Below are 26,568 nucleotides of genomic sequence, written 5' to 3'. Positions count from 1 at the left end.
CTTCCAGATATCAAGATACTGTAAAGCTCCAATAATTAATATGATGTGTAAAATGCATACAGATAAACAGATGGGCCAGTGGGACAGACTAGAGAGTTTAGGAGCAGGTCCACTTGTACAGAAACATGACATATGTCAGGAGAAAAATTAGATCCATACCACAGAACATATATAAAACTAAACCTAAAAAAGTAAAACTTAAGGCTATTATAATATCTTTATGACTTCAATGTGGAGAGGGATTTCTTAAGGTAAAAAATGCAGAAATCTGAAGGAAAAGATTATTAAATTTTACAGCACAAATATTTAACATTCTTCCATGACAAAAGATATTGACGCCTTTTAACCTTATATGGATTTTAGACTTATACTGAAGTGTGATTGGGGTAGGGAATAGGAGGTAATTCAAGCTGCAACACGATGTCTTATTCTCAGTTAAAGAAGATCACCCTGGATGCTGTCTAGAGAATATTGGAGGGAAGGGTTTGGAATGGAATCAGGTAGTCAAATGAGTGGGCTAATATCTAGGGGAAATCATGGTAATTAGGACTATCATGCAGAGGAAAAACATAGGAAAAATTGGGGATGTATCTTGGATGTAGAGTCAGCAGGACTTGCTGACGAATTGGATGTTGATGGTAAGGGAAAGGGGAATCGAGAACAATTGCGAGATTTTTGGCTACTGCAACTGGTGCTGTTTATAGAAATGGGGAAAAGGGAAATTACTATTTGTTTTCAATGTTTTGAGTTGCCCATTAGGCATCCTGGTAGAACAGTCAGCTGTTAAGCAGATAGTTGGATATATGAGACTGGGCCTCTGTGGAGAGTTCCGGGGCAGAGGGAGCTGTTGGCATGCAGGTGCTATTTAAACCATACGGCTAGGTGAGACTGCTACCTAGGGAGTAGACGTTGATGGAGAAGGCTAGTGACTGAGTTCTGAGCCTTGGGAGGTTGAACAAAGCAGAAGCCAGCTAAGAGGACATGGGAGGAAAACCAGGGCAGTATAGTGTCTCTGAAAATAAGATAGTTTTTGTTATCATTGTTTGTTTTAATGAGGATGTTGAATGTTACTGAAAGATCAAGTGAGATTAAGAACAAGTTTCCTAGCCACATGGAGAACTGCTGAAATTGCCAAGCAGTTTCAGGGGTGTGGAAAGGATGGAAGCCCGTGTGGCATGCTAGGGGGAGAGAATGTGCGGTAAGGCTGTTGAGTCGGTGACAGAAGGCCACTCTATCAAGAGGGCTTTTTTGGTGGGGGCAGGGAGAGAGTGCTGAGAAAAGGGGTAGTAGCTGGAGAAGCTCTGAGAGCATGTGATATTTGATGGGAATGAACGACCTGGGATCCAGAGAAAAAGCTGTGTTGCAGATAGAGGTCTTTGAGAAGGAAAGAGGGGATGGGGTCCCTAAATTGCATTAAAATCACCTCCTAAACCATAACCAGACTTGAGGATCCCCTGAGGAGCTCCAAAACAAACACCTCTCTGGGACCCTGGGCACCTGCAATGTTTGACAGCTCCCCCAGGGGATCCTAATGTGCGGCCAGATTTGAAAACCTCTGACCTAAGGGTAGTACCACATTCACTTCTAGTGGTGCCTCTAGAATTTCTATAGAAGCTCCCGGGGAATAATTTTCAAAGGTACAGAGCAAACACAATGTTTTCATTCAGATTTTATGTTTATGTGGCACTGCTGGGTGAGAAGAGACTGCTGAAGACTTGGGGAGTTTCAAACATCCCCCACCCCAAAAGCCAGTAGTTCTTAATGTACACAGCAACCACTGATTTATAAATATTTATACTTATTAAGTATAAAATTTGAATCTGGGTATCATGTTCTTTGTGCTTAGGTAACCTGCTTTTTTGTAATTAACTGTATCTTATGAATCTTTTCCTTTAAAATTAAAAAATTACATTTTAATTGGCCACATAAAATTGCAGTGTATGGCTTTGCCAGAATACAATTTATTTCTTCCGCAGAGTACATTTTTCTAATAAAAAATGCTACGTGAATATGCCTGCATATAATCTTTCGTACCTCTTAGCTTAGTTCGTTTCCCTTAGCTCCTGGAGAGTGGAATAGTTGGATCAAAGGGTGCATCAGTGAGCTTTTTGTAATTCATTGATTCTACTACTGGGAAAGAAATGCATATTTCTGGCCAGGAGATTCAAACAGTATGGACTGGAGACGGGAAAGATCCCTCCTCCATATTCCTTCCCCTCATCCTTTTTCCCTAGAGGTAACCGGCTAACAGTTTCTTGTACACTTTCCCAGAGGTTTTACCTGTGTGTGTGTTCATCCTTAACAAACAAATGAAAACACTTACCGGGTCATGTCTACAAACTTCGGCCACTTGAGTGTTTGACTAACTCTATTGAGTCCTCGGCCGTCGTTCGTCCCGAGCGGCGCTACCTCGTCGTTTCCCGCCGCATACGGGTTTCCTCACGCGTCTGTGTGCCTTGCACGGCCGACGGTCCGGGTGGCCACGGGTGGGACTGACCCAGCCTGTCCCAGGCGGCGACGCGCGAGGCCGCCTCAGGAGAGCATCCGCTAAACGGTGCTGGTCCGGGCTCTCGGTTTTACGTTTCTTTGGGAGTCAGGTCGTGAGTTTTGTCCTGTAGGTCTGTCAGCCATTTGTATTTTCCTGTGAATTGCCAGTTTCTTCCCTTTTTGCCCAATTTTCTGGCTTAGTTTGGTCTTTACCGTATCGGTTTCCAAGAGGTCTTCGTTTATTAGGGAAGTTAGCCCCGTGTCTTTCATGTGTCCCAGGCGGAAAAGTCTCGTCTCCCACTTTCTCGTTTGTCTTTAACTTCAACATACATATTTTTGTCCGCCGGATTTTCATTTTCTTAGACAAATGTATGGGTTTTTTTTTTTCTTTTTCTTCAGAGGTTTTGCGTTTGGGAGTCGCTAGCGGGCCTTTCTCTGCGTCACCCCCCTTCTTTGTTTGGGGGTCGCACACTCACTCCCCCTCCCCCTTTTCCAGACCCTTCCTCAGGGCCCCTAGCACGGGCTTCGTTGACGTCAGCCTGCTGCCTTCGCGCCAAGCCGTCGCCACGGCAACTGCGGCCTGATTGGCAGGGCTTGGGGGCGTGGCGAGGGGGGCCCAGGGCGTGTAGCGCTGCTTCTGATTTGCCCGCGCCGGGGCCCCGCCTCTGCGGAGAGCCTGACAAGGAGTCGCGGGCCGGGGCTCGGTGCAGACGCCGGGAGCTGCGGGAGGACGAGGTCGGAGCAGAAGAGTGGACATGTCCACCATGGGCTGGTGGCGCTGCCGGGTGCCCGGGGCCGTGTGGGGGCAGTAGACTGTGCACGGGCTGCGCCGTGGCTGACCTTCGGCCAGGGGCGGGGCGGTGCCTTGAGGTGCGGTGTGGCGAGGTGAGTCCGGCCGCCTCGGCCCGCACATCCGCGTCTGGACGGTGCGCGGGGATGGGATGCCGCAGGTTCGAGACCCTGGTCAGCGGGCCGGGGCTGCCGCACTTGCCGCAGCGGCGCCATCTTGCGCTGCCGGCCGGAGTCTGGGGTGGGGGCTCCCATGCCACCTTTCCTGGGCATAGTGGAGGACAGGGATGGCTGGCCGTCCTGGGTAGGGGGCGGGAAGGCCGCGGGCTCCTGTCACCGCAGTCCGCTGGGGTGGGTGCCGGAGAAGTGGCGGGCCATACCTAACGAGCGCGGAAAGGCTCAGCGCGCCCCCCCCTGCGCCCCGCCCTCCCGTTTCCTCAGCTTGGTCGGGGGGCTGCAGAGGACACCCCATCCCACGGGGTCCCAGATTGGCCAGGTCTGCTCCGGCCGCCCCTGCATCCTTGCCGGTCTTTGGGGGCGGGACTTGCTTGCCGCAGTGGCGGCGGGAGGAGCTAAGGGGCGGGGCCGAGGGCAGTCGTGCTGCGGGATGTTTTTCTCTGGGCGGTGACAGACTGCGGGCCCGCCCACCCTGGAGTCACTTTTGATGTGTCAGATAAGAGTGGCTGCGCAGGCGCTGTCCTGATTGGTTGGTGCGGGCTGGGGTGGGGCCAAGGGCTGTCTTGACTGCAGGTCTCAAAAGAGATCGACTGGTCAAGCCCCGCCTACCTCAGCGCCATCTTTGATGGGGGCGCTGAGGCTCGCTGCGCATGCGCGGCCTGGTCTTGGCTGGGTGGCCGCAGGGGCGGGGCTGAGGGTAGCGGTGCCCTGTGTTCTTTGCTGTGATTGAAGGCTGCGGGGGTCCTGCTACCTCACACCTTCTTTGCTGGTCACGGGCCTGGCCGCCGACACTTGCCGCGGACGCTTGCCGCGACGTGCCACCCTGACTAGCGTAGGTTTTGAGGTCTGACTTGAGATTGGGCGACGGCTGGTGACTGGGGGGCTGTTTTATCGGCAGGGTCCATGTGGCCCAGAGTTTGCCGACACTGTTGTTGCTGGAGAGCTGTCTGTCCTGAGGGAGAGGGCTACGGGCTATCATTGTGCCCGCTGTTTCTCCTTGGTTGGTCTGGGGGTTGCAGAGCATCACCCCTTCCCCTGTCGTTGCCTTCCTGAACTGCTTTCACCTTGGGATGTTTCTGGCTAGATCTCTTGGCTTGGGGGGGAGGGCTGGGGCGGGGGGTGCCACCCAGCCGTGTTTCGCAGGTGCCCTGTCGACTGGGCTGAGGGGATGGGGCCACGGGCCGTCTTTGGGGACTGACAGTGCTGCAGAACCCCGCCCACTCTGATCCAGTGCTTGTTGGCCGACAGGTGGCGCCGAGGCTTATTGCGCAGGCACTGTTATGAATGAGGGCGGAGCTGCAGGGGGCGGGCCAGGGGAGGGGCTGCAGAGCCCTGCCCACTCTAGCACTGTTTGTTGGCCGTCAGGTGGCACCAAGGCTTACTGCGCAGGCGCCATCTTGAACTACTGTGGGGCTGCAGGGGGCGGGCCGAGGGAGGGCTGTAGAGCCTTGTCCACTCTAGTGCTGTTTGTTGACTGACAGGTGGCGAGCAAGGCTTACTGTGGAGGCGCTGTCTTGAATGACAGCGGTGCTGTCTGCTGGGGTGGGCCCAAGGGAGGGGCTTTTATGCTTTGTATGACTAACAGGGGACTGCAGACCATTTCCCATCTAGCGCTGTGTACTTTGGCCTAGGGGTGGTAGCTGAAGCTTACTGTGCAGGCGCCATCTTGAATGACGGTGGTACTGCAGGGGCAGCCCGAGGGAGGGGTGCAGACCCTTGCCCACCTAGTGCTCTGCCGGCCGACAGGTGCCAGCCGAGGCCTACTGCGCAGGCGCCATCTTGACTGACACTGGGCCGGCTACAGGGGGCGGGTCCGAGGACGGGGCTGTGGAGCCCTGCGGCCCTTGCTTTCTGCGCATGCGCCATATTGAGAGCCAGTAGGACTGCGGGGCGGGCTGTGTATGGCGTCCTGGGAGATGGAACTCACCCCGCCGTCTTCGCTGCGCAGGCTCCAGGTGGACCACTGCTTGCCGCTGCGGCACATCTTGGCGGCCGCGCGACGGCGTCGTGTTCCCTGGAGGGTGTGCAGAGCCTTGTCCCTGGGACTGTGGGACGGGTTTCAACTGCGCATGGCCGGGGGTCACATAGGAAAGTGGGAATTTTAATAGATTTGGGGAAGGGGTGGATCTAAGTGAGAAGGCGAAGGAGAGCGTGGCAGGCTCTGAGGGCGGTGGGAGGTGACATGAAGGAAAAGGCCTCAATCTCGTAGACAGCCTGGAGAATGCAGAGCGCGGTTATGAGGGAGGCGTGGCATGAGAAATGATGGGACGGAGGAGGGGCTGGCAGGTGGGGCGGGGCTGGGAGGGGCGGGGCGAGAGGGAGCAGCCCTGGATTCCTTGTTTGTGGGCGGGACCTAGTTATATATCTGCCCATGACTGACAGCGTTAACATAAACCAGAGCCATAGTCCTGAAGGTGCATCCCCCTCGGGGCCTCTGATTGATTGAACGCATGCTCTGAGGCACAGTGGGGCTTGAAACATGTGTCGTCCACGGGGATCATGTTGACAGCCTCAACTATTGTGTAAGGTTAAGTAATGATACCATTATCTACTGGTAATGTTGATGATAATAGCATTAAGATTGTAATATAAGCTAGTCTTTCATGCTACTTAGGTGTACAGCACAGTAAAATTTCTGGCATTGCATCACTGGCTATCGCATGGCAGAACTGGAGTTTTACTCACCTTTCTAAGGGGTGCCTATATCATTATTCCACAAGGTTTCCATGAAAAATGTCTGTAGATTACTGTTTTCCAAAAAGACGTTAGTTGATCTGTAATTGCCATGAGTTCTGAGGTTGAGTTCTCTGAGCCTCTGCTTTTTTGTGTGTGAAATAAGTAGAAAATTATGTTGTGGTGGGAATTAACAGAGATGCTAAAAGTAAGGTGCTAATAAGCACTGTATGAGGCACTTAATTAGCAGTAAATAATACTACCTTCTTAGCTATTTTTTCCCTCCAATTTGTACCTGCAGTGTGTGTCCCTTGCCTTTAGAAGGATGGCCAGTGCAGCATAGCTAGTAAGTGGGAGATTGGGGTCTTAAATAGGATTTCTCAATCCCAAGTCTTTACTGTTTTGCTCTGCTTATTAGAGAAGTTTCTAAGACACTCAGAGATTGGCTTGCACACGATTGACATACCCTCACTGGAAAAAAGCTATGATTATAGCCAGGGTACAACATACACCCCAGGGAGCAATGCCGATGGCCCTTCCACCCTGGGAGGAAAAGCTGTTCTTCTTGGTATCATTTTACCTCTACCACTGTAGGAGGCAAAGATGCAGCTGTGTGGGGTCATTTCCAGCCTGGAAATTCAGTAATTGGGAAGTAAGTTCGGTGGCTCACATTTTCTTTTCCTTCCCCAGCTCTACCCTTCTGCGAGACGACTTGCAAGAGGAAGAGGGACTAGGTCCAAACGCTAGGTGGCGGTGTCCAGGTGAGCTGAATTCCCTCCTCGCAGTGCCACACCCATCCTTGGACTGAGCACATCCTTCCTCAACCTGACACTTTCCTGCTGTACACGTGTTCCATATGGCCACATGAGCACCCTGTGTGCTCTCTGAGAATGCACAGGCTCTTCTGGTGGGTCACGTGTTCACCAGATTCTCCTTGGTCTTCGCAACATTCAGCTACTCCTTCAGGCCTGCCCTTTCTTTCTCATTGGGTGAATAAAGAAACATGAGAAATTCATTGATTCATCTATCAAACATGGCCCCAAGTGGAAAAGGAAGTGTTTTCCTGGAGCTCATAGTCTTTTGGGTAATGAAAGACATTGAAAAAATAATTGTGTGATTCACGCCTTTGAAAGAGAAGGTTCACTTCAGGCATTAACTTAATCTGGGAGAGGCCATGTAGGGTCTCCCTGAGAAAGTGAGGGACATTAAGGCTGAGCCCTGAAGCGTGGTGGATGGTAGTGTGTCGTGAGAAGAGCAGTCTTAAGGGAGCTGGGAGTCCAGGATCTAGTCTAGACTAGAAGCCTAGAACAAAGGAAAGAAAAGAATGGTGTTTGAGATGAGAAAAAGGTAAAGTGGAGCTGCACTGTGAAAGGCTTTGCAATCCGTGGTAGGTAATTGGGCTTGATCTGAAGCACCATGGGAAGCCATGGCAGCACCATGATAATCAGATTTGTGTTTTAAAAATATCATGTGGTTGCAGGGTTCAGAAGGGGAGGGTAGAAACAGTGGGTCCAGGAAGACCTCTTCGGATCTGGGTGAGAGATGGTGGCTTGGGTTAGGGTCACAGAAGAGGGATAAGTGAATTGGCTGGATCTGAGAGAGGTACTGAAGAACCGGGGACTCAGTAGGTCTTGTACTCTTTGTTCATGGTTTGCTCACTGATTCAGACCATACTCAGTGAATCATATCATGGGGGGAAGTGAGCAAAACAGCCAAATATTGCTCATTCTGTCAGCAAGCATTGATACTGTGCCTGATCTGGGACGTGATCATGCTGGACTTCGGGTCTCCGGAAGTGAGTGACATAATACCTGGTCTCAGTGTCTATTGAATGAGAACTCCAGTTAAGTGGAGAGTAAGAAAACATGCTTACCAAGATTGGTGGCCATGCTGATGGCATGTTACCACCCAGGGAAAGACTGACATGCTGTCCCAGTGAGCCACCGGGGGTGGGTTGGTTTTTTCTGGCCTTGGTGAATGCTTCAGACAGCAGTCCAGTGTCTGGCACTCAAGCCTTTGGAGACTCAGAGGCCCTACCTCACCTGAGGACTCATCTTACATCAGTAGATCCACGTTAACGAAGCTAAGCCATAATGAATTATTGGTTTATGTCGGAAAATAGTGTGACCAAATACGACGTTCCTGTTTTCTCAATTTTGGTAATCGATTCATGGTGGGAGAGCACTACCACAGGAACCTAGATATTCAAAAGTAAGCATGATCAGCACATTCTCTCCCTGTAGGCAGACCTACATGGGAAAGGAAGCCATAGTGAGAGCTCGCTTGGTGAGTATGGAATCAGAATGAGAGGATGTGGAAAAGCTTTGGTTGCGCTGGCCTGTAAGGTCACCTGGGGATACCATCTGGTTGCAGTGAAGCTCTTGCTAGGGTCACCAGGACACCAGAAGCCCCTTGTCTGCAGCCCCCGCTCTCCCCAGTCTCCATTCACATTAGGTCTGACCAGAGTAGCGTGCTCTCTCCTATAGATGGTTAAATGAACCATGCTTTGTGGTCTGCCTTTTCATGCCCTCACCCCTTTAAAAAAAAAAATCTGATCAGCCAGTTACTGATGTAAAAATTGCTCAGATATGTCCTACTGGCACAGAAGAGGTTTTATCTCTTTAAAGTAACTCTTTTTCTTGAATCATTTGGGGGCTGACCATAAAACTAAACTCTTAGTTACTGTTTCCTCTTTTTTGAAATTTTTGGGGAAATTCCTCCAGAATGGACAACGATAAGGAACTTTTGCTGCAGAGTGGTAAGTGCTCAGTTTATATGATGGAGGTAAGCCCAGGGCGACGTGGTGATTATCTGCGAGGAGCCACCTGAGAGTCCAGAGGGTGGAGTCGTGGCTGGTACGGTAGGGGTAGTGGTTGTTTACTCCATGCTCACATTCCCCTGTGAAATTGTTACCCAAACAGCCTCTATTGTCCACATGTACCTGTTCATGGTTGACTGGACCACACTGGACGCATCAGCCTAGAGCAGTGGTTCTCAAAGTACAGCTCCTGGTGTGCTTCCTGGATGGCTGTTTCCTGGGGAGCCACAGACCTCCTAAATACCCACCCCGGAAAGGCTGGTGCATTTCTCCCAGTCACCCCAGGCTTGAGAACCACACCCTAGAAGGCATCGAGCTGTAGTGTGCACTCATAATGTCGGAGTGGGGGTGAGCAGAGGCACGGGCTAGCCCAGCTGCTAGTGTTGGGAACCTGAGCTGGGAGGTGAGGCGGGCCCAGGCTGGGACAGCACTTCCCTCCACGTGGTGCTGAAGGAGAGAATGTCGGTTTGCAGAAAGAGGCAGGAGAAAGGAGCAAACAAGAGCAGAGAAGAGACCGCACACCCTGCTGTCCCTGAGAAGCGAAGAAAGTAACGTCCTCGGTTCGTGACTTTAAAGCTCTCAATTCCAGCCCCCTTTAATGAGGTAGGTAGAACGAGAGAGGGGCTGAATCTAGGTGCACCGTCATGAGGCACCAAACTAAGTAAGTAGAAACGGGCTTGGAGAAGAGACCATGAGCTTTTCTCACTCGTGGTGGGATGTGGGGAACCTGAGGTCACACAGGGGGCCACAGAATTTCTTTACCTCTCCTCGCGCATCCGGCCACATTTCCAGCCACCACTAGTTGAGTTCCTTCCAGTTCAGTTGAATACTTGACCCACTGATCCTTTGATTGAGGCCAAAGACCCCCCCCACTTGTGGCAGGGGTGCCTGATGACTTCCATCTTTGTTTCAGATGAATTAATTGTGAGACTGTGCTTTTGTTTTCTATGCATTTTTGTGAAATAGAAGTAAAGGGCTGTAAAATACTCAGAGAATGGCATAAACACCTCCACATGGACCACAGTGGCAACACTTGTCCATCAGGCAGGACCACTGCCCTGTGGTTGGGGTCCAGCTCTTGCCCGAAACTAACTCTGCATTCAGTGCTTATGACACACACATTTCATGCTTAGATGTCCTGTGTATTTAAGAACAGGTCTTTGGAGGTTGAAGAACAGCTGGAACCCCGTAAGCCCCTCTGCCCGGTGTGGAGGGTAAGACCTTTTTCTGACCAGCTGTCCTTGTTTGTCTCCTCTCCTTCCCTCTCCTTGGAGTTAGTGGCTTCCCTTGGCCCCTACAACCAGTGTCAGGCTGGGTCTGTGTGTGTCCCCATCTTCGCCCCCATCCTCTGAATGTGGTCAGACCTTTGGCTTTTAAAATCCTGCCCTTGGGTACTACTTGACTCACGCTGGGACTCCTGCTGCAGAGAGAGTGCGGAGGGAGATGTGGGAGCTTCAGTAACTAGGGTGTGTGAGAGCCCATCTCCAGGCCCGGAAACAAAGCTGATGGGTTTGCCACGTGGCCAGAATTGAGTGTGAACAGTGAGACCGAGAGGACAGCTGGCAGTGAGGTCAGGGTCTAGGTGTGGCGCCCCAGCAGTGGTGTTCTGGCCCAGAGGGTGTGTGGGGAGTGGAGGACTCCACGGGAGCACTGTGGGTGGTCGGAGAGAGGGGGAGCCACGCAGGGGAGGGGGTGCTGATGCTCAGTGACTGGCGCAGAGGAGAGGACAGACAGACAGCAGCTGAACTTCCAAATTTATATTCAGGTATTTTTTTCTGATGGTGAACTTAAAATAACATTCTAAGTTGAAATGCAAAATGAAGTATCTTTTATTATCATTTATTTTTTCGATTTTCCCCGCTTTACGCATGGTCTTCATACAAGTTTTTATGGAAGTTTTCTTCCAGTTTGGTTTTGTATGTACTTCCATACGTTTAAGCACCTATGTAGTTTTTTGTTTTTTGGGGTTTTTTTACGTAAATGAGATCATGCCCAATTCACTAACACTTCAAACTCAGGCTACCAGAGTGAAGTATGTGGGGTGTTAGGCAGTAATATTTGGTTGTGGGGGAGTGCGTGGTGTGCCACCTGGCGAGCTCGTATCACGTGCCCGTCACGTTTACAGTCTCCATTATATGCATGTTTCTGTGTGTGTGAACGTAATATTGTGCAGCTGTTTAACAACATCTACAATAACTTCTGTATAAATACATCTCCATCTGCAGCTTTGATTTCTAAAACTTCACTTTATTCCATTGTGTGGACATCCTCATTGTTTTCTGTGTACATATAAATGAGTATATTTGCGGTAAGAATGCCACATATGCTGTACAATTTTATGCCCTTGTATTTTCATTTAATGCTTTAGACATTTTTTACATTGGTCATTTCCATCAAGTGTAGATAAACTGGTATATCCATAGAATGGAAGACTATGTGGCCTTTAGAAAAAATGATATAAATCTATATGTACTGGTTGGAAAGATGTCTATCAAAAATTACTGGGTTTAAAAATACACACAGAACTCCTGGTATGATCTCATTTTGGTAAAAATAAGATGTTATATGTACAGACTTTAAAAGGTTTAGTATAGGAACAAATGTGATCACTGGATGTGGCTTGCAGTTTCTACGTTGGATAATCTGTAATGTTTGAATGTTGTGCTGTCTTCTATGTTTGTAATCAGAAAATAAAGCTACAAAGTTTCTTGGCAACATGACTTAATGTTACATGACATTTTCTTAAAGATTCTATCTGTTTTCATTTCTTCTTGCATGATGAAATTTTGGAGGAATGCTGTCTTTTGAAGGCAATGATTTATTTTTCTGAAAACAAAGTATGTTTGTCATTGGCCTTAGTGGCCTTTGCCTTCTAGAGATGAAATACCGAATTTCTTGGAGGAGAGGCCAGACACCGGCACTGATGTTATTGGTCTTTCCTAATGTCAGACAGAGGCCTGCTCCAACCTTCTTAGAAATCCATACTCGAATAGCTGGTCAGAAATGGAAGTGTTGGCTGATTTTTCTTGCCACTTTCCTTAAAAAGACCCTTTATCATTTACTCCTAAGGAAGTTCCTAGTTCGTATTTAAACAGTTAATGCTTTTCTTGATTTAAAAGTCTTTCTTTACTATAAACTAAATTCCCACATGTGTATATACTTTCACACGAGTCAGATTCTGGAGTGTATTTTGTTCCATCAGTGTATTTATCATTGCACCCCCATCCTTGTGTTGGAAAGAATACTTCGTGTTCTTATATGTTTGGGTTACTTTACAGACAATCCCCCACGCTTGCTGCACACATACCTTCTTGTTCAGAATTGTCTTGATATTTCTGTACATTTAGTCTTCTGGAGAAACTGGATTCTCAGTTTGTCAAAACTCCCACATTTTATTGGATTTTAACTTATATTCAAGGGAGGATTGACAACAATTTTCATGGTCCTGTGCAAAAACATGTCTTCATTTATTTAGGACCTGCTCTGTGTCCTTCTGTACATTAAAAAAATTTTATTTGGAGTTGCAAATACTTCACTGAATTTATTAATGAGAATTGGTTTATTTATTTTGCTATTCCTGGAATTTTTTTTCTTGCTGTATTAACTGCCAAGGTTTTTGAATTCAAAATAATGCTTTTTCCACATTTATACCTTTCACTTCTTTTTTATCAGTTGCATTAGCTAGGACTTCCAAAATAGTGCTGAATGGTGGGTATGGTGGAGGGCTTCCCTACCTTTAGTGTTTAATGCTTGCTTGCACTTGAGATAAGTCTTTATTGTGTTTAGATGGTCTCCTAGTCTTACTCTTTGCTAGGGACATACAAGGAAAGGTTGAAGTTTGCAGATGCTTTGTAATGTGCAACAATGCTCATGGAATCCCCTTCCCCCTCTAATCCCTTATATAACAGCCTACCCTAATGGGATATCATCCTTGTATTCCTGGAATAACCTTTCATGGTCAAGGGCTACTATTTTAGACTTTTCTAGATTGGATTTAAATGTTTTTGCATCTAAGTAGAAAAAAACCCAAACACAGTTTGTTGAACACCCTCTACGTGCCAGTCCTGTGAAGGTAACAATACAGTGATGAGAAAGGCGATGTAGTCCTTGCCTCAGGGACTTTGAGGGCTGACATAAGTACAGGTGCTCCCTTTCTCTGTTGGGCTGTGCGTCCCCCAGCACATCTTGATTCTGTGATGGCCTTTCTGGGCCGTCCTTGGACAGGCATCCCCCTCGGCCTCAACACTGCCTTTGGTCATGCCAGGCAAGCCCGCGGATGACTCTTCCCTGATGCTTTCTTCCTCTCAGCCACACCCGACACGTATCTTCTGTCCTCTTCAGTGGTAGGCATGGCTGTTGCCATGGAGGCAGGAGCTGGACTGGGGAAGTGGGGGCGAAGTGGGAAGAGCAGTTATGCTTTCGATTGGCCAGAGTCGCTGTCACAGGAGGAGTTCACCTGGGTCTTCCAAAGGGTGAGGTGAGTATGGGGTCCTGGCAGGTGCTAACTCAGCAATGGCCTCATTCCTGGGTGCCCTTTGGGCTGCCAGCGGAGGACAGGGTGAGTCGGGGCTGAAGGCTGGGTCACTCGGCTCCTCTTGAGGGGCCACCTGCAGTCAGGTAAGCCTGTAGGAGAACATTGACCAGTGCTTCCTTTCCCTGCTTTGCCTCTGGTTGCTGTGCAGGGATCTGCCCTGTGTTAGGGCCGCCATTGCATAATAGCACGTTCCCGGATGTGCTCCTTGGGTGACGTTATGTCACCTGCCATCACTCCTGCAACATATTTGAGAGTAGATGTACATACAAGGACTTAGTGGTGGTGGGCAGCTGACTTTGTAGCTTTTTTTTTTTTTAACTTATATTTTTATCTACTTGACTGTCTTTGTCCTTAAGTGGAGACTTGCTGTTTCAAAAGGAATAGGCATTTTTAATGTTTTTTAGATATATGCCAAAATGATATCCAGAAATAGGATTCACACTTGTACCAGCCAGCTTCCCACCAACACTGATTTTTATTTTGAAATAGTTGCCCATTTGGTAAGCGTAAAACGTGTTCACCGTAATATGTTACATTTCTTTGATTTCTGATACAGATGTTGGCTCCTGTCACTGATTTTAGGAGCTGTGTATTAATGTCCTTTATTTTCATGAGGAGCCACTTACTTTTTTCTCACTGCTTTCTAAGACCTATTAACTGTCATCTATGCTGCAAAATATTTTTCCCCCTCCTTTTCTGGTTTGCTTTTATTCTGATTAGTTTTTATAGCGTGGAAAAAGTGTACCGTTTTTATTTTCACGTCTGCTGCATAGCAGTCAGTGGTCTCTGCCGTGGAATCTGCTCGAGCATTCTCCTGCCTGTCCCTGTTCTTCACTGTTGTAAACAGTGCTTCTGTGAACACCCTTGTGAACTGTGTCTCTGTGCTCATGGGCACATAGGTCTGTCAGTTCGAGTTCAGAAGTGGAATCGCCAGGATAGCGAATGGCATTGCATTTATGTACTAATAGTTGCTAGAGTTGTGAGTGCTGTTTCAGCTTGGAGCTGCAGTTTCCCTAAGTACTTCTTGGGTCTGAGGAGTTTCAAAGTTGATTTTTGGGGGTTTTCTAAATTGCCTGTCATATCATCTGCAAACATCCAGTTTAGGGTGTGACCTTGGACTCAGACCAGGGTGGGGGTGGGGTGGGGTGGTGGACAGGGAGGGGAGGAGACCCCTCAGCGTTAAGGTGGTAGTGCTGCCAGCACCCACTCAGTGGGCAGCACGGTCTCGAAAGACCTCCACTCGTGCTTTGGTTTATCATTTTGTTTTAACTGTGAATTTATTTTTTTGACTAGTTAATACACGTCATGATAAAATAAAAACAAAAGGGGAATATACAATGAAAAAGTTAAGTCGCCCTTCCTCCCCTGGCCCCCAGTTCCCTTCCCCAGGGGCAATCACTATTAATCACTATTAACAGTCTCTTCTGTGTCCTTCCAGAAATCGTCTAAGTAAATGACATCTGTTTTTATAATTCCTTAGAATGCTGTGCACATTGGTGTGTCCCATTTTGCACTTAACTGCCTTAGAGGTCGTCTCATATCCATTTATTTACAATTGCCTCATTATTTTAAAAGGTTTCATAATCATAAACATACCATATTTTGCCCATTGTCATAACAGTACTTCAATGAATATATTTTTGCACATATGTCATTACATATCTCTGGGATAAATTCATAGTAGAGTTAATAGGACAGGATATTACATTTTTTAATTTTGATAAGTAACCAATTTGCCCTTTACAAAATTTGCAGGATATGTGTATCCAGTTTTTTCTTCACACGACATATATGTTATCTATCTTTATGATTATTCTGTTCCCAAGGCCCTTTCTTACTCTCAAATGAATTTCCTCTGCCATTGTGGGAAGGAGTAGGTAAGGTCCAACTGTTTTTCAGGTTTTTCTATTAAAAATCTTTTCTTTTTCAACGCCCTTGCAGACCAAGGGCTGTTTCGTCGGCCTGGTCAGAAAATCGTGAGCACATTTAACAGAGATCACATTTGTTGACTCTAGTCCTGAATTTGAATTGAGAAAAGGAATAGGTGAATTTTCAGCATACAAGTTGGCATCTACCTTGTGACAGGATACTTATGGGTGTTCACATGGTCATATTGTCAATAAGCAGGAAGTCCTCCGTCTCTTTTCTGTGCTCTGGAAGGGTTTTTATAACATGGTAAATACTTCGCTCATGGAAATTTTATGGGAAGTTGCTCCTTCGGTCATTTCATCTTTTTAAATTTCTTCCCTGGATTTTCCTCTGCTTCCTTAGTGAGGTTTACCAAATATTTATATTTTCTCAGCAAAATTGTTGCTTCCTTATCAAACTTTTTAAGCCTTACAGTTCTTAAGTATAATTTTTACCTACTGGTGCTTTATGCTTCAAACACATGCCTAGTGGGAAGAAAAATTAATGCGATTAGAGAAGTATGTATACAAAGTCAAAGTTGTCCCTGTTTCCCAATTTTATTGTCAGGTTAGAAGATCCCGTCCCTGCTCCAGGATTATAAAAGTTAATCTTTTATTTATTTTGATCTTAGTTTTAGCATTTTCATATATGTTGTGACCTCTTTCCCCAAGTGAATGATTGGCTAGATCTCCTGTTACCATCATTATTTATTGAAGTAATCTGTATGCATTCCTTACTATTTTTTAATGCCACTTTCATAGAGTTCTACACACTCAATTGTGTACATACAGTAAACTTATATTACAATTCTTAAATGAATCGGTCTTCTTGTCTCTTTTGGTGCTTTTTTAGGTGGTTGGTTTATTGCTTTGGCTTTGATGGTATAGACAAGAACATCATTTGTTACTTTTTTGTCGTCTTTCTGCCTTTAGGCATCATACTAGGAAAGAACTTTCTTAACCCTGAGATTATATTAAGATACTTCTTTTTTGTGTGTGGTTTGTTGGCCTTTTGATGTATGAACTTTCAAAATATTGATCCAAGTGAAATTCTTCCAGGTCAACTTTAGAACCATTGTCAAGTTCCCCAACATTTATATTCTTTGAAATTCCACTAGATAGTGTAGGGGGTATTTAGAGCTTTCATATGCTAGATCCGTATATCTTCCATGATTAGCCTGTGTCTCTCTGGTTATTGCCTTTTCTATTGCCATATAATGTATAAATTTGTTCCTATGGGTGCTGTCTTCTTCTGTTAAATCTTTTGTATTTTTACAATGGAGTTCTTCCCATTTTTTCAAATTGGTTATTGTCGGTCCATATTTAGGGAGTCTGTTATACATGGGTTTCTTACTAAATTATTATTACTATTATAAGGTCTGTTTCTACTGATTTGCCATATCTGAGTGGACGGTCTTACATAAGAGAGTGATAATTTTATATCTTTCTTTGTTCATGCCCCAGATTTTCTTGTAATTGGCTGAAACTCTGTAGAATGATGTTCATTAGTCATAGTGTTAAGACTGCTATGTCTGCTTTTATAAGTGAGTTTGGTCTGCAGTTTGCTAGTGCTCTCTTTGTCTTAGATGTTTTCATTATTCTGGTTTCATAAAGAAAATTTGAAAGCTTTCTGCTTCTTGTCTCTGGTTGGTCTATGTGACATGGGAATGGGCCTTTTCTTGAAAATGGTATATAAGGCCTCACTCCCAATGCTACCTTGGTCCACAGCCATTTGGAGAGTGAATTCTCTGACACTCTTTACATTTCTTCCATGTTTACTTGTCCATGTATTTCTTTAAAATGTCTGCAGGTCCCTGGCATTTTGACTCTGTTCCTGTGGATAAGAACACTTGTTCTGAAGTTCCAGAAAGGATCCTATTCCCAAACAGGTGATTTACATACCCAAGGGTGTCCTGTGGCCTCTGAGAGGTGGGGCTGCTGTCATCTAGGGGACTGGAGTTCTCTCTGGAATTGGATGCCACAGAGCAGGCTTGGGCTCCCTGCCCGCCCCTCTGTCCCTCACAGGCCTGCTGGCTTTTGAGGGCCCTGCTCTTGTCACGACAGTCCCTCTTAGCCAGTTGTTGGGTAAACTCGACTGTGTGCTCTTGTCCCAGCTGTCTCATCAGCTCTCCAGAGCCTGGACGCTTGCCCTTTCTTTCCCCTGCCCAGCAGGGTGTTATCTAGTGTCCTGTTTGTCATCGAGGAGGGCAGGGCAGGCAGGGCGGGAGTGGCAGGGTCTCCAGGGTCTCCGAATGGAGGTACATCTGTGTAGTTGGTGCTGAAGCTCCAGAGGATGATGCAGAGAGAGTGGGAGGGCAGTTTACACGGGGCGGAGCGGAGCCCACCACTGTCTGGAGAGAGTCCCCTGCATTCATGCCCAAATGATGAAGGCTACTTTGAGACTGAATAATTGAAACATCTTTTGTTTTCTCTTTAGACATTAAAAAAAAATTCTTTTTAACTTACTGGTTTTTCCTTTTAAAACAAAAAGAATTTTTGCTGCATGTGGTTTTGTTCTTCTCTGGAAGTAAAGCCAGAAGTACAAAACTGTCAGGTAAGTTAATTCACCCAAACCTAGATTTCTTTCCTGTATTGCCTACTTTCTTGCTCCAGTTGTGGCTGACCACTAATAACAAGGCTACATAATAGAAACCACATGCAACTAAAATGGTTTAGGTGAAGGGAAACGTATAGCCTTAGTTGGTTACGTTAGAACAAAAGGAAAAGGGAAAATCAGCTTTTATACTTGGTCTAAAAAGTTTTCTTAAGAAGGGGGGGAGCAGATACTAAAGGACAAGTAAGGAAATAAATGATACAGAGGATTCTCAAAGTAGAAAGCTGGTTCTGTGGAGGCAAGCTAGATATTTGAAAAGATTGATAAAAGCAGGAGGATGTGCAGGGGTGTGAAGAAGTCCTATGGTCGCTTGATCACTTTCTCACCATTGATACAAATAATAGGTGTTCACCACCTGTGTAGGGTTTCTGTGGGTTCACTGGTACTTCCTTTAACCTTCCCCCTCTGTGCTAGGCAGCGCTGTAAGAGAGCTCCACACATACCGCACAGTGCTTCCCATGCCTGTTTGTCGGGAATACCAGGAAGGGGCTGGTAGAAAAGTGGGCAGGTGAGGGTAAGTGAAATGCCAGGGTGTTCTTTTGGAAACAGTACTGCAGAGCTTAACCCAGAAACTGCACTGTGCTTCTGCAGGCCTGTAGTAAGAATGCATGCCTGTGTCTAAAACCAATTTTAAAATGGGTTTGCGTACATTATCTTCAACGTGCTCTATCAGTGTTGACACCTGACTCTTCCAGTGATGGAAAAGTTCGTCTCTCATCCCTTTACCAGAGTTTACAGTGGGGGCATAGGCACGTGAGCTCAAATATTTAAGACTAAATGCAGCAAGTGCTTGGAACACTAGTAGAGGAAGTGAGTCTCGGGAAGGGTCCCAGAGGACGTGGTGTTAGCACGAGCCCAAGGCTGGGCTGTGGGGCAGACGCTCCTCAGAAGGGTGGGCACTGCTGACGCAGGGGTCCTGAGCTTTCCTGCAAACTCAGATGCTGTCCAGCCACTCTGGCCAATAGAACTTGCTCCCACGAGGGCGATGTTCCGTGTTGTGCAGTAGGGTAGCCACTGGCGCTTGGAATGTAGCTGGTGTGACAGAGGAGCTGAACTTTTAATTTCGTTGAATTTTAACTTAACAGCAGCGCGGGTTCAGGGAAATTATTAAGAGCACTTGCAATCGCATTACCCAGAGCTGAGCACTTGTAACATTTTTCTGTGGTCTTCTACCTTTCACGTGTTGTATGCTGTTTTAACAACCATGTGAGGGGAAGAAATGCTCAGAAATGGCAGAATTGAGCCCCTCACGACCCACTTTCCGTTTTTGCTAAGAAAAAATACCGACATCCCATTTTAGTAATGGCCAGCACCTTGGGCATCCCCATGTGCTGTGTGCTGGGTGGTTAGGCCTTTTAGGTGTATTGGCTTATTTAAGCCTCACAGTTCTAGAAGGGGTGTAGGTCTGTTGTTCCCATTTTGTAGATAAGGGGACAGACGGCAGGACGTGGGCTGTGTGGCCCAGGGTCACAGAACCAGTTAGTAGCAGAGCTCACTCCTCACACGGGTGTGTGTGGTGCTTTAACGCCTGCCTGTGCATGTGTCTGTGTGTTGGGGTTTGATGCCTCTCTTCTGCCCTTGGCCTGTTCACAAAGCACTGTTGGTGCCCTTGTCGGGCAGCCCCACACTGCTGCCTGGTCCTCGACTTCTGGGACATGTGTATGTCTCCTTACGATCCGCAGGTCCCTGAGTACTGACTGTCCCAGGCTGCCGCGTCTTTCCTGTTGACTCATGTTGGGTTCCTCCAGTGAAAATTTTCCTTAGAGAGATGCTGCCTCCAAAGTACTTGTCTGCCACCAAACCCAAGAGGTCTTGGGCCCCAAATCTGTGTGAGCTAGACAGTGACTTGTCTCAGGAGCCGGATGCCGCCATAGGAGAAGCCGCCACTGACTCTGAATTCTTTCATCAGAGGTTTCGGAACTTCCTCTACGTGGAATTTGTCGGGCCTCGGAAGACCCTGCTCAAACTCCGAAACCTCTGCCTCGATTGGTTGCAGCCGGAGACTCGCACCAAGGAGGAGATAATCGAGCTCTTGGTCCTCGAGCAGTACCTGACCATCCTTCCAGAAAAGATCAAGCCTTGGGTGCGTGCAAAAAAGCCAGAGAACTGCGAGAAGCTCGTTACTCTGCTGGAAAATTACAAGGAGATGTACGAACCGGAAGGTGAGTGGGAGAGGAAGGCGGAGCTCCCTGGGGTGCCCCGCGCAGTGCCCCTGATGTTCTAGGCCGATCGTCCTCTTCGCGGGGAGTGGGGGACTGCCCTGCCATAGGACGTAGGTGGCCTCCCGGCCTTTCTGCCCACAGCGTGCCAGTTGCACCTCCCTCCCCAGCTGTGACAGCCCAATGAGAGCCGGTGCCCCATGTCCCCACGGAGCAGAATCCCTCCTGGTTAGGATGCGAGAGGGAAGGAGACCGTGGGCCTCTGACTGGAAGGGAGCCTGCACACACCGCGCCCTGGCCCAGGCTCTGGAACCGGGGCGGGGGCAGGGGGCACCCCAGCAGGTTGTACCTGGCGCTGCCATCGGGAGGGTCACAGCCTCGTTCCTGCCCAGCAGGGGCGGAAGGGCGGGGCGAGAGGGTCTGACCACTGCAGCAAGGGGTGGGGGCCAGCCGGGGGGGGCTACTTAGAGGGGACCGGCGAGCACGGACGAGACCTTAAGTCGTGTGTGGTGCCCTCTCAGACGACACCAGCAGTGACGCCCACAGCGAAGGCAGCATGAGCCGGAAGGCAGCAGAGGCCCCGCCGCCACACTCCGCCTGCTGCAGTGAGTAGCCCAGTCGCCGCGCCATCCAGGCTGCGCAGGACTTCCCTGGGGCAGGGCTGCTGCTCAGAGGTCTGAGGGGGAAGGAAATCAGTGAGGATGGAAGGAGTCGTTCTTACGTCGAAGCAGACACATGTGTGGCGTGAAATACAACTGTTTCTCTTAATGATGAGAGAAAATGTTTAAAGCTATGTGAATTTTGCAGTAGGCCGTTTCAGGTTGTGTCCACAGCCTCCCAGGAGGGGCAGAGTTCATCACCCCTTTGCCTCCAAAGCTGTTTTATTTGTTAAAGGTTCTTCAGTGAACTTTTTGAAGGAGCGTTGCTTTTGGGGCAGGTGGGTGTTTCATTTCTTTGGGGTAAAGTTACGTGCACATTAAGACTGACTGGGGTAAGCGAGGCGGTGGAGGGTCTGAAGTCCATTTTCCCGAACGTGGACCTGACCACGTGGGAGTTGGGAGACCAGGAGAACCTGAAGGGGGAACCAGCTCCTCAGCTCAGTGTTAGCCCTGACTGAGACCAGGCCCGCCTAGGCGAGGCCCCCAGAAACTGGTCCGGGGCCCGGGTGTCGGGTTGCACTTGGGACCCCTGTTCAGGATCCGTCTCCTAGCATCCCTTCCAGAGGGGTATGTGCACGTGAAGTGAGCGCACTCGTGTCAGGACACGTGGTCAGCTCCTGAAATGTCTGCTTCCTCAGGTGACCGGGACTGGGACCGGGACTGGGACCGAGACTGGGACCGAGACTGGGAGCGAGCCCGCGAGCGGGAGCACCGGAAGGGCAGAGGCAGGGACCTGGAGTCCCGGGCCCGCTGGCCGTACGCCCGGAGCCCCAGGAGCAGTAGGTCCTCCTCCGACTGCTCCCCAGTGCGCGTGCCAGGTTGACTGTGCCTTGTTCCCTCATGACGCCTGTTGTCTTCCAGGGTTTCATCAGCGGGATCTTTCCCTTCCTCTGATGGAGAAAGTGGCTTTTGCAAAGGAAAGAGAGCACAAACATCGGGACTCTGTGATGGATTACGAGACAAGATCACAGGTATGCTTAGGTCTCCACTCATTCTAGGAAGGCTGTCTTCATTTCATGGCAGAGATGCCTTTCTTTCCCGAGAGGCTGAGTTATCTGCCCGCTAGAATCCTACCTGGGTTGGGGAGAGCCCCAGCGACTCCCCAGGAGCCTGTCCTGTCCCCAGGGGTGACTGGTGGCTGGGGAACTGCTGCCTGTTTTCTGGTTCATCCACGGGATCAGAGGAGCACTTTTCCGCTCAGCGTTTGTGTCATGTGGTGCGTCGTCCGCAACGGCTGTTCCTCCTGGGCCAGGGAAGCCCATCGATCCTGCAGGTGTTTCTGGTCCTCAGTAGGGAGCCAGGAAAGTTGCACATCCACAGAGCAGACTTGGGGGAGAGCAGAAGGCCCCGGGGCCTGGAAGAGCTGGGTCTGGAGCCTGGCTCTGCCACCTGCTAGCTGTGCAGCCTCAGACCATTAACGAAGCCGAGCCTCGGTTTCCTCATCTGTGAAGTGGGCGGGCTGTTGTGAGGAATGGGTGAGAGTCACACGTAGATGGATCCGGCGCAGTGCGAGGCCTGGCACGAGGGAGGCGCTGTGGGCATCACTGGCTGTGGGTACAGGGAAGACGGGCCTTGAGAGAGAGGGTCACGTGTGACACGGCAGCGTGGAGGAGGGTGCGGGGCCTGCGGCCCTGGGTGCATGGTGGTGACCAGGCGGGACCCGTCCTGGGAGCCTCCTGTCTTGTAACAGGAGGGTGTTCAGCAAGCATGCGGGGAGTCTCTGTAGAGAGAGGTGCTGTGCCTGACGCTGGCTGTCCAGCTCGCTCTTAAGGAAGAGACAGGGTAGCGGACTGTCACAGGGACAGGAGCAGCTGGCCAGGTGCCCCCTGGGGCGGGGGATCCCAGGTGTTCAGGAGAGCCCAGCACAAGCCCCGAAGCGGCACCAGATGAAAGCCAGAGTGGGTGGAATGCAAGGGCAGAGGTGCAGTCTGTCCCCAGTGCCCCGAGATGTGGTAACGGTACTCCCTGTGGCGGGGTTTGAAAGGTGGGGTCAGGTGACAGAGAGCTCTGAATTCTACCCCCAAAACTCTTGTCATTTGTCCTGTGTCCTGGAGGCAAGCCAGAACGCGCAGGTGTGTGAGAAGGAGGGGGATGGCATCCCGTTACTGAAAGCAGAGCTTCTGCGGCAGCAGTACCGATGGGGGAGGGGATGTGGAAGGGAGGGAGGGGATGTGGAGTGTGGGCTGGGTCGGAGGTGACCCCGGTGCTCCAGATGTGTGTTATGACCTTGTCCCAGGGAGAGGCCTCTATGTGTGGGACACACTTAGTTTGTCACTAATTTTGGTTTCTTATTTGGAGAAACCAAATTGACCAAATTTTAGGAATCCAGATAAAAACATTAAATCGTAGAAACTCTGAAGAAGAAACCTCTTTAGTGTGCATTTGCCCCCACGAAGTGATGGATGTCAGGGGTTTCCAGTTAACTGCTCTGTGAGCCTGGGACCAAGCGTTCACTCATCTTCAGGGAAAACAGGAACTGCGGGTGTCCTTATTTGGGGGTGTTAAAGTACTCTTATGAAATGAAGGTGATAGCAGATTGGCAGTGGGGTTGTGTTTTATTTTGCTTTTCAAATGCCCGTCCTCGCTACTGGAAAGCGTTGGTCCCCTGTGTGTGGTCCAGAGGTCTGGGAGACACTGGTTCCTCCTACCTTGGTGTCATAGAAATAACAAACAAAGTTCTCATCTTCCTTCAGCATGCATTGTTCGTGTGTGTAGGTCATGTGAGGATGCGGCAGTGTGGGTGCTGTTCTCCGGACAGCATCTGTAACAGGGAACGTGGCGGTGGCTTGTGCCACCTTAGATCCGTGGTTGATCACAGATACAAAGAGAACAGCTGCTTAGGGCTACCCACTTGAATAGGTCAACTTAATTTAAGTCAAAGCAGCATTTTTCTTTCCTAGCAACAACGTAGTCCAAAATTTAACATACATTACATTTATGTTACTCAGATTAGGCAAGCGGAGAGAAATATATGAAAAATGCCCCTTCCCTTTTGCCATCGCCCTTTGGCGTCTGTTAGCACCAGGGCTGGTGCCCTTCTGGCATCCTCAGCCCCCCGGGGTCTTGACCTCATCTGCTCTCTGGCAGCCTGCAAGTTAGGAGTTCTGGTTCCCTCCCTCTCCCACCACAAATACATCTGTGCTCCCAGCAGGCTTCTCCCACTTTGCAGTAATCCAGGGCTGAGGCCTTAGGATGGAGGCACTATCGGCCCCGAGCCCAGCGGGGTGCCCACTCTGGGGAGCCGCCCTCTGACAGGAGGAGACAGGCTCCCACCAGAAAGGGTGGCCGGTGGTGGTCCCAGCCGATTTTGCAGTGAGTGCTGCCTGATCTTTTGTAGTGTGTTGTCCTAAAAATCCTAAGGCCTGGCCTGGTAAGAGTTCGTTTTTGAAGTTCTGCTTAGTGGTGGTGGTGGCCTTTTGCTTTTGAATCACTGCACATTGGCAGTTGTCTTACAAATGAGGCTTTCCTCATAGACCCCAGTGCCTGTGCCTGTTTATTTTTTTCAGTAGGCGATGCACCTGATTGTGTCTTTTTGTGTGTGTGTGTGTGTGCATTTGTGCATGGCTGTAATATCTGTGCCACTTTCCAGAACTGTAGCAAATTTAATATCAAAATATCTTTACCTAATAGTTCAGTAGTGACAACAATTTACCTTTCCCTTACACGATTTTTCTCCATGCTTAAACAACAAATCACATCGCAGGACATCCACTCCCACAGTGCTACAGGGCAGGCCGATGCCCTTCTCTCCATTTCACAGATGAAGGACCTGAGGTTTGGAAAGACGTCTGCTCCCAGGGTCGCTCGGTCGTAAACGGTGCATAAGCTCCTTTGACCCTGGAGTCTTCTCTGGCCCCACAGCCTGCGGGCTTCCCACGGCTCCACCTCGCGCCTTGAGTCTGTCTCCAGGCTCCCTGGGACCACGACTCCCCGAAACTAGTGACGTTCTAGTGCAGCAGTGAGAAGAGGTCCTGTGAGGTCCTGTGCAGGAGGCTGTCCCGCGTGATGTGGGGACTCCTAAGATGCTTTGCAAGGGAATGTGCGTCAAAGCAGAAAAGGCAGCTGGGAGAGGAAGGTGCTCTGTGCTTAAGGTCACCCCCGGGTTCTTCAGAACTTGTCCATACCCAGCAGGGCCCACAGTGTACGGCGGGGGCGGACACAGGACACAGCGGGCCTGGGGATGGAAGCCGGTCGCTCTGCTGACCAGGTGTCTGGAAACGCTGTGTGCAGTTGACACTGGGCCTGTTGAAGCTTCCCACCCCTGTCCGGACCAGAGTCCCACCACCACTCACCACCCCACCCACGGCCTCTGCGGTCTTTGCTCACCGTCCCAGCCCACCCTGAGCTGTCCCCCCGCTAAAGCCACTTAGCGCTGACTCTCTGCCCCCACCTTGTTGTTTACTGTTCTCTGGTTGTTTCTCTCCAAACACATGGTAAGCTGCACGAGGGCAAGGCATATGTGTCCTGCGTCTTTGGGAGCTTCCTCAGAGTGTAGCACCAAGGTAGGTGCCGAGGAGGTCCCTGGCAGAACCTGACTTGGATCGTTCGGAACCCCAAGCGGTGTGAGCACTTACTGCACACCGTGTGCGCGTGTGTGTGTGGCTCCCATGCCGCCAGCGTTGTCCCGTCCTTGTCGTCCACGGGAGTGGACTCCACTGAGGAGAGGTGTGCATTTGCTGTTGCAGGATGCGGTGTCGTACCAGGATGTGGTGGCCCTCACCGAGGACCGGAAGCCCCAGAACCCGGTTCAGGACAACATGGAGAACTACCGGAAGCTGCTCTCGCTGGGTGAGCGCTGCTCTCCCGGCCTGGCCCCTCAGGCTGCTGCACGGAGTCAGGGTCCGCAGTGTGTGTGGACTCGAGGGGTCAGAGGCCCTCAAGCGGCTCCCAGCCCAGCAGAGGCATAAACGATGAGGCTGTGTTTTACGAATCCTCTGGCTTTGGGGGAAGAGTGTGTAGTGTGGGGTCAGGGAGCCCAGGAGACAACTCTTGCCCCCAAGAGTGCTGACCCTGGAAATTTAAATACTCATTTCGGATGGGGTTCCAAGTTCCAGTTTGGATTCCCCTGGAAGACATCTGGCTCAGGTCCTAGTAGGCGGTTGGCTCTGCAGGAGTGTTGTGTGGGCAGTGGAGCCTTGAGGAGCTCCCGTGTTTGGAGACCAGGTGGGGAAAACAGGCACGAGTAGGAGGAGAGCCAGGAAGCCCAGTGAAAGGATGTCAGGACTTAGGAGGTGGTTACGAGAAGGGGAAGACTGAAAAGAACGCAGTAAATTTAGAAGGCACTCGGAGGTCTCTGTACAAACTTCTAGGTGGAGTCAGGAGAATTAACTAAAATTCAGACCAGCAGAGGCTAAGGAATGAATAATAAGGAAATGAGACTGCAGACAGAAGACATGGTAGGGCTTGGATATGGGCCCCTTCACACTTCGTGGCTGAGAGAAAGACAGACATCATTTATGGTGATGAGCCTTGGTCCCCGACTCGAGTGTGAGATGTTGTGTTCTTCCTGTGGACAGGGGTTCAGCTTGCCGAGGACGACGGCCACTCGCACATGACCCAGGGCCACTCGTCACGGTCAAAGAGAAGTGCCTACCCGAGCACCAGTCGAGGTGAGCGCGCAAGGCCCCGTGGAGTGGCGCTTGCACCAGTGAGATGGGAGCCGTCCGCACACACTGACACATGATGATACACAACTGATGCACAAAGACACGAGCATTGTACAGTTTATCTTCACACCACCATCACGGAGGT

General features: G+C 49.5%; 1 protein-coding gene across 19 annotated transcripts in view; it reads left to right on the top strand.

The window, feature by feature from the left end:
* PEG3 (paternally expressed 3) overlaps positions 1-26,568 on the top strand; it is a 47,627-nt gene that overhangs the window by 13,621 nt on the left and 7,438 nt on the right. The window contains exons 3-14 of one of the 19 annotated variants that reach the window (XM_079907231.1): positions 6,817-6,887; positions 8,370-8,412; positions 8,850-8,884; positions 9,418-9,504; positions 17,196-17,274; positions 17,877-17,939; positions 19,909-20,161; positions 20,680-20,763; positions 21,456-21,596; positions 21,679-21,788; positions 25,503-25,605; positions 26,334-26,426. In XM_079907231.1, the coding sequence (XP_079763357.1) occupies positions 17,889-17,939; positions 19,909-20,161; positions 20,680-20,763; positions 21,456-21,596; positions 21,679-21,788; positions 25,503-25,605; positions 26,334-26,426 (835 nt within the window). In that variant the 5' untranslated portion in view covers positions 6,817-6,887; positions 8,370-8,412; positions 8,850-8,884; ... (1 more) ...; positions 17,196-17,274; positions 17,877-17,888. Of the gene's footprint in view, positions 1-3,215; positions 3,373-5,345; positions 5,409-6,816; positions 9,548-14,656; positions 17,275-17,822; positions 17,940-19,681; positions 20,162-20,679; positions 20,764-21,455; positions 21,597-21,678; positions 21,789-25,502; positions 25,606-26,333; positions 26,427-26,568 lie in introns of those variants that run through there. The other 18 variants (XM_079907241.1, XM_079907240.1, XM_079907245.1 and 15 more) reach the window with 18 other exon arrangements.

This window comes from Stenella coeruleoalba, assembly GCF_951394435.1.
Source record: "Stenella coeruleoalba genome assembly, chromosome: 20".
NCBI classification, from domain to species: Eukaryota; Metazoa; Chordata; class Mammalia; order Artiodactyla; family Delphinidae; genus Stenella; species Stenella coeruleoalba.
This window is presented reverse-complemented; position numbering and strand designations above follow the sequence as displayed.